The sequence below is a fragment of the Arachis stenosperma genome, chromosome 4 (genome assembly GCF_014773155.1).
Source record: "Arachis stenosperma cultivar V10309 chromosome 4, arast.V10309.gnm1.PFL2, whole genome shotgun sequence".
Taxonomy (NCBI): Eukaryota; Viridiplantae; Streptophyta; class Magnoliopsida; order Fabales; family Fabaceae; genus Arachis; species Arachis stenosperma.
The window spans coordinates 147,981,629-147,989,911 of record NC_080380.1 but is presented as its reverse complement, the minus strand read 5'-3'; the positions used below and the strand labels follow the sequence as shown (position 1 = coordinate 147,989,911).

Sequence of the window (8,283 nt, the reverse complement as noted above, 5' to 3'; positions counted from 1 at the left end):
ATCAGTCTTACTTTCTAAAGTCTAGTCTTGATGAGCTTGCTGTCTAGTTTTTTGTTGTTCTTATTCTCATTCTTCCTTTGAAACCAAAAAATTGTTCTTGATCCTATTGCTATTTAACAGTTACTAGAATTTTATCTTATATTCTTACATCAACCTATTACTTAAACTAATAAGTAAAAGAAACGTTCAATCGAAAACAGATAGATCAAACTAGAGCAACAATAAATATTTCATCTATTTAATGCAAACTCAAAATAGAATTGAATAAAGTAGATTAACATTAAACTGCTACAAAAGCAAATTGAATCTAACAGTCACTTTAATGGTGATTGTAGTAAAATGTGACACGTTTTACCATATTAAAAAGCAAATTATGTATACTACATAAAAAAGAATGGTCAAATTCAATAGTAGATTAATAAAGAAAAGAGGATAAGGAAGCTATAACTATGGTGTATGCCAGGGGAACAAGTTATCGGTAGTTTCTAATTTGGTGGTATAATCATAACTTGTATGAATTTACTTATTTTAGAACCAGCAATATAGGGATGCTTTTCTTGCCTTTGTTCAGTGAAAATCAATAGCAAAGTAACCCATTAACTCCAACACCGGATTTGATATCCCTATGTTTATCTTGGTAATATTGGAAGGAAATTCGCGTGTTTTTAATGGCAATTCCTTAAACTCCATTAATTTGAGTTTTCCTAGATTTTTTAGGTGATGAAAGACTTGTAATAGTTCATGCTATGTCCATTTACTTTTCTCATTCCACAGCAAACCCAATTTTCTCAAGCCAAAACCAATCGCCTCCTCCGGCCAATGAATCCAATTGTTCTGTACTATCAACATCATCAAGAACTAGAAGGATTCTTTTATTGCGGAGACTGTGTTATATGAGAAGATCCTTTTAAGGTGCTTCCCAGCTTAGATTTTTTGTGCACACCCATCTCAGCACTTCTTTATTTTTCAGAGACTTCATCAAGAAAACTCGCAGCTTCAAATTGATGCTGAAACTTGTTAAACAACTCCCAAACAAATCTGGTCTTGTTACCATCTCCATAAATGACCAGCATGCAAATGGTATTGTCAAATTCCATATTCCAAAGTGATTCTACTGCTTCAAAGTGAGAATCAAAACCAATTGGATGCTTAATATATAGTGGTTCAGGAGAAGCTTTTGCGAGACCTCTTGAACAATATTCTTGATAATCTCACTTTCATAGCTGCAAGAACACACCACTCCATTGCAATGACCATTCTATTTTAAATGCAATAATAATAAATGGAAGAAAATTGTTGCAAATGTTTAAAATCTTGTTATGAAGCTACGAATAGAAAAGTAATCAATAAAAGATTTTTCTAAATATTAAAAAAAAATCTAAATATATAGAATAAAATCTTAAACACAGTTTAGATAAACAACTTGAATAAATTCTTTCAGAAAAAGAGTTTAACGTATAAGAATTTTTATTAATAACATCTTATAAATAAGTTATTTTATATTTGGATTTTTAGTTATAAAAGTACTTATTTTAAAGTTGTAGCGTTTGGATAAATAACTCAATAACTTGTTATAACCAACTATAAAAATAATAGCAAGCTATATAAAAATAAAATCACATGTAAAAAAAATAAAATTAAAACTACGATTTCATATCACACACAATAATGTTAAATACAAATTTAATAATAAAAATAGAGCGGTAAAATAAAAAAAAATAACTGAAAGAAATATATGAAGTATGTGATTCAGATGGAATATTATTTTAAAATGGTGTTAGAAGGTCAATGGTGGAAGGTCAGTGTTTTTAACAGATGGAATCTTGCATACAAATGGTGATAGAGGATCAGTATTTTCAACAGAAATAGAAAACATTTTCACAAAGTTAAAAATAAAAGTATATTTTTTTATTTTAAAGTAAATTTTTTTAAGAAATGACAGAATAACTTATAAAGAAGGAGAAATAATATATTTCTATTTTTTTAAAAGCTGTAAATTAACTTTTCAAAAAGTTAAAAATTTTTTTCAAATAATACCAAACACGCATATAATAACTTTTCATAATTCAAAACAAAAAAACTTCTGCTGTTTTTTTGGAATTGCCAATCCAAATCTGACCCTTCCTTCTTTTAGTCTTTTGTTTTCAAAGTAATTTAAAATTCCAAACTTAAAGAAATTTTTAACTTAAAAGTATTTTTTTTTTGAAGCAAAAAAAGCTTAACACATTAGAGTGGAGCCAAACAAATCAGACAACATGCAGTACTGCATACAAAATTCATAAATCTGTCATTTTTAGCATTGTCATCAACAACCAAAAAGATCACTGCCAATCTATTTTTTGTAGCTCAAAAACATGATCTCAACAACTGCTTTCTTATTATTGAAAATCTTGTCACAAATCAGACAACATGCAGTACTGCATACAAAATTCATAAATCTGTCATTTTTAGCATTGTCATCAATAACCAAAAGGATCACTGCCAATCTATTTTTTGTAGCTCAAAAACATGATTTCAACAACTGCTTTCTTATTATTGAAAATCTTGTCATTACGTTCCAATCAAATTTTTCAAATCACTGCAAAGAATCCAGTCAACCACATATTCTATTCTTGTTTTCGAATGTGCATGCCAGTCCAACTCTCAAACAGTTCTCTCATGATTCTAAGAATAGCCCAAACTCTACCAAAAGACCTCAACCAAGTGCACCACACCTGCCATGTTAGTTCACATAGAAGAAATAAATAATGAATAGATTCTATCTCCTTCTTGCACAGTACACATATATTATCATTGTGAATAATAACGCCTAATCTACTCAACCTCTCTTTGGTATTAACTCTACCAACTAGCACAAAACCATCTAAAAAGTTTAATTTTTAGAGATACCACTCCTTTTCAAATTGAACTTATGAAACTATAGCTCATTATCATTTACTTTATAGGTAGATACAAAAATATATAACAAAAAAAGTATTTAATGGTAAGAGATTTCACTCTATTTTTTAAAATAAAAAACTAAAATTTAAAAAAGCAGAATAACTAAATAACATTATTGTTCTTCTTATCCTTATGCTTACTATATATCACTAGGGAGTAGCAAGAGACTCTCTGTATAAACAGTGCAACTTGCAAACAAGTATAGATCTTGTCGAAGATGAAGACATGTAAAATGTTGGAGCAGCTCTTCTCTGATATTATATTTGGCAAACTTTAATGGTCCAGATACCGCAGTAGGATCTAGTGCCATAATGTCACTACCATTGGATAAGCATAGAGGCTCAAACTTTAAACAAGGAATCTCATACAAAGTCCAAGATGAGTTCACTTTGTATTCTTTCATCACCCATATGCTTGTTTTACGTTCAACAACATCGTCCTGATAATACAAGGCTAGACACCCTCCTAGTGTGACAATTGTGGCAGAACCATGCATTATGAGTTGCTCGGGCAAAGATATCTTTGAGAAACTTCTTTCCTTCAAATCAAATATAAGAAGACTTTCACTGTAACCTTCTTGAAGAGAGTAACACAACCAATGAATAGAGCCATTCAAGAACAACCCAGGAGATTGCCGCTTCATAAAACCCAATGATTCGGGGAGTGCAGCATCAAGATTAATCCATGAATTGGTTCTCAAGGACAAGCAATCTAAGTGTTGGCAGTAACCATCCTGCGAAGCTACAACAACTAAGTAGTCATCCCGTGACGCATCATAACCAAATCCATACAGACGCGCATCACGCGGAAAATTTAACCGCCTGAGCTTACTACGATGAACCAGACAAGAGTAAGATATTCTTTTTCTGAATCCGGTGAGTGGATTCCATACTACAAAAAAATATGGCTGTCGGTTTAAGAGAACAAACCCTCTGCAGGATCCCATGACAAAGAACTTAGAAGGTGGCTTCTTCTTGAAAGGCAAAGATACCTCTTTCACTTGGTAATTATCGCCATTAAATACTTCTTCTAGGTGAACAAGGTAAGCTTCCGTGGAGTCTTTTAGGTGAACAAGGAGGCATGCATGGGTCGGTGCGAGAGAGAGGTGAATATGCGATTCCGCAAATTCTGGATCGGAAATTAGAGAGCACCAGAGCTTGGAAACACACCTGAGGCGAGCGAGATGTCTGATCGGCACCCGCAGTAGGATTCTGTGAATCAGGTCAAGAGGGAGTATGTCGTGAATGCTCTTGCTCATGTCATTCTTGTTCTTCTCCATGGTGGATTCCTCTTTTGCTTTGTTCACTGTGTGTGCTTCAACCTCTTCTTATCTATGCTTGGATTGCTGAGCTATTCACAATTCATATACCAATTCACTCAATACGGGACTTGAAATTGCTTTGAAAACATAAAACTAGCGAAGGGAAGGAAAGGGAAGGGAAGGGAAGGGTTTTTGTATTGACTATTCGAGAAATGATCTTATTTATTTCATTTTTTTTAATTAAATAAAAAAAGTTATTTCATCGATGAACTTTTTAAGAAACCTTTTTAAATATTAAAAATATTTAGTTTTATTTAGATTGAGAAAAAAGAACTTTTAAATTAAATTATATAAAACGACGTGTGTAAAAAGAAAACTTGCATCATTTCAATTCTTTTAAAGCTTTTAACTTATATTCATAATTATACCGGGATATCGTGAAGGAAACAAAGAAAGAGAAGTTTTAGAATTAGAATAAAAGTAAAACTCATCATTGATCACAAATAATAAGAAAATAAAGTTTAAAATTAAATTTGAAAAGAATAAAAATATATATATGAAAAATGTGTTATATATTAGTGGAATATTGGAAAGTGTTTTTTTCTAAATTTAAATAATGGTGAGACTAAAAAACTTTGAGAAATTGTGAAAATATAAATGTGGAGAGAAATTAAAATTTGGAAGTAAATGAAAATTTAGAGGAATAATTAAATCTTTAGATGAAAAATTAGGATTAAGGATATATAAATTTTTTTTCAATCGATAATTTTTAGAACACATCTTAACAAAATTTAAAAAAAAAAAGAAGATAAATTTGCTATTCTGTAGAAGAGAAGTTAATTATTGAAATTGTTTCTATTATATATTAATAAAAATTAAATTAAATTTAAAAAAGAGTGAGAGATTGCACCTTTCTCTATAAAATAAAAATTCAAAATTTAAAAAATCTAAATCCAAAAAATAATTTTTCTTTTAGTTGAACAAATCTAAAAATACTTTCAATATTTTTTTAAAAAAAATCTAAATATATAGAATAAAATCTGTCTTTTTTTGGGATTGCCAATCCAAAACTGACCCATTCCCTTCTTTTAGTGTTTTGTTTTCAAAGCAATTTCAAATTCCAAGCTTAAGTAAAAGAAAGTAGGAGCAAAAGAAATTTTTTAACTTTTTTTACCAAAAATATCTTTAGAAAGCAAGATAGCGACTAATAATCCCCCAACCATTTGATAAATCAGGTTTCAATATGAATAGTCAAAAGTCACATCTAAATGCAACAAGATGTATAATGCATCTTGCTCAGTACTTTACATTAATCACAAAACAGTAATAAAAACTAGCAGGAATAATAATGTGGTGCAAAGCATAGCAGAAGAGTTAAATAACATTATTGTTCTTATCCTTATGCTTACTCTATATCATTAGGGAGTAACAAGAGACTCTCTGTATATACAGTGCAACTTGGAAAGAAGTATCTTTCTTGTCCAAGATGAGGAGGACATGTAAAATATTGGAGCAGCTCTTCTCTAATATTATATTTGGCAAACTTTAATGGTTCAGATACCGGAGTAGTAGGATCTAGTGCAATAATGTCACTACCATTGGATAAGCATAGAGGCTCAAATTCTAAACAAGGAATCTCATACAAAATCCAAGATGAGTTCACTTTGTATTCTTTCATCACCCATATGTGTGTTTTACGTTCAACAACAAAGTCCTGATAACACAAGGCTAGGTACCCTCCTAGTGTGACAATTGTGGCAGGGATACGACCATGCATTCTGAGTTGCTCGGGCAAAGATATCTTTGAGAAACTTCTTTCCTTCAAATCAAATGTAAGAATACTTTCACTGTAATGTTTTTTATGAGAGTAACACAACCAATGAATAGAGCCATTCAAGAACAACCCACGAGGTCGCCGCTTCATAAAACCCAATGGTTTGGGGAGTGCAGCATCAAGACTAATCCATGAATTGGTTCTCAAGGACAAGCAATCTAAGTGTTGGCAGCCACCATCCTCCGAAGCTACAACAATTAAGTAGTCATCCCGTGACGCATCATAACCAAATCCATACAGAAGCGCATCACGGGGAAACTTTAAGCACCTGAGCTTACTACGATGAAACATACAAGATATTCTTTTTCTGAATCCGGTGACTGGGTTCCATACCACAAAAAAATATGGCTCTCGGCTTAAGAGAACAAACCCTCTGCAGGATCCCATTACACAGAACTCAGAAGGTGGCTTCTTCTTGAAAGGGAAAGATACCTCTTTCATCAGTTGGTAATTGTCGCCATTAAATACTTCTTCTAGGTGAACAAGGTAAGCTTCCGTGGAGTCATCTAGCCGAACCAGGCATCCATGGGTCGGTGCGAGAGAGAGGTGAAGATGAGATTCCGCAAAGTCTGGATCGGAAATTAGAGAGCACCAGAGCTTGGAAACGCACCTGAGGCGAGCGAGATGTCTGATCGGCACCCGCAGTAGGATTATGTGAATCAGGTCAAGAGGGAGGAAGTCGTGAATGCTCTTGCTCTTGTCATTCATCTTCTTCTCCATGGTGGATTCCTCTTTTGCTTTGTTCACTGTGTGCTTCAGCCTCTTCCTCTTATCCATGCTTGGATTGTTGAGCTTTTGGCAATTCATATACCAATTCACGCAACCCGGGACTTCAAATTGCTTTGAAAACATAAAACTAGCCAAGGAAAGGGAAGGGAAGGGTTTTTGGATTGGCTATTCGAAAACATATCTTATCTTATTTATTTTATCTTTTTTAAAAAAATTAAATTGAAAAAGTTATTTCATAGATGAACTTTTTAAGAAACCTTTTTAAATATTAAAAATATTTAGTTTTATTTAGATTGAGAAAAAAGAACTTTTTAAATTAAATTATATAAAATTACACATATAAAAAGAAAACTTGCATCATTTCAATTCTTTTAAAGCTTTAATTTTAAGTTATATTCATAATTTTACCGGGATATGATATTTTTATTGCAATTATACCTAGCTAAAAAAAATCTTATGACAATCGGGAACGAAATCAAGAAAGAGAGGTTTTAGAATTAGAATAAAACTCATCATTGATCACAAATAATAAGAAAATAAAGTTTCACAAATAATAAGAAAATAAAGTTTCAAAATTAAATTTGAAAAGAATAAAAATATATATGTGAAAAATGGCGAAATTTAGTGCAATCCAAATAAAATAAGGAGTGCAATACTCTTTAAAAGTTAACTTATTATTAAAAAGTGATCAGGTAAAATAAATTTATTTATTATTGTTATTATTATTTTTGTCATTGGTTGAATAAACAAACCGGCTCTAACAAAAAAACTAATTCGCTTGTTTAACACAGGACTATCTTTACACCAGAAAAGTACTAAAAAAAATTTGATCGAATTCTTCCGTTACTCTGTTATTGTTGATGTGATGTCTTCAAGCATTTTTACTGTTTTGTTTGCTAGCAGGTAGGGGTGGCAACGAAGCGGGTAGGGGCGGGTTTTTGCTTTACCCGACCCCGCCCCGCCGTACACCAACCCTCATAGAACCTGTCCCGCTTCTACCCGCGGGTAGTAAAACGCTGAACCCTAACCCGCCCCTATAATTATTTAAATCCAATAAATAAAATTAAATTTCAAAATTTATATAACCATCATCACATAAATAACATAAATTAAAGTAAAAATTTAAATATGATACAATATTATTAATCATTTACTAATTATTTTACATATATTATACATATTATATATTAAAATAATATATATTATATATATAGCGGGGCGGGTAGGGGCGGGTATTACCTAAACCCGATCCGTCCCGCCCCTCCCAACAACTCGCCCCGGGTAATTACCTGCCCTGAGCGGGTAGGGGCGGGGTGGATACCCGCTGATTCGGGTGGTATTGTCATCTCTACTAGCAGGTACCACTATTGTTTTGTCTAACCATAGATTTTTACGCTCTTAAACCTACCCCATTCTACCTCTACTATAAATGGACCTTCAAAGTCCGAAAAATTGCTGCCATAGAAAAGGAAGACGCTGTCTGTCGCCGTTGTTGGTTGGCTAACTCCAAACGTAAAAC

The 8,283-nt window shown here is 32.3% G+C and overlaps 2 protein-coding genes across 2 annotated transcripts; both read right to left on the bottom strand.

Moving 5' to 3' along the window:
• Positions 1-3,079: 3,079 nt before the first annotated feature.
• LOC130975905 (F-box protein CPR1-like) lies at positions 3,080-4,219 on the bottom strand. Its single transcript, XM_057900622.1, has one exon. It carries the CDS (start codon positions 4,217-4,219, stop codon positions 3,080-3,082), a length of 1,140 nt encoding a protein of 379 aa, XP_057756605.1.
• Positions 4,220-5,606: 1,387 nt separating this feature from the next.
• Positions 5,607-6,812, bottom strand: LOC130975904 (F-box protein CPR1-like). The gene has a single exon (XM_057900621.1). The coding sequence runs from the start codon at positions 6,810-6,812 to the stop codon at positions 5,607-5,609; it is 1,206 nt and encodes a 401-aa protein (XP_057756604.1).
• Positions 6,813-8,283: the final 1,471 nt, after the last annotated feature.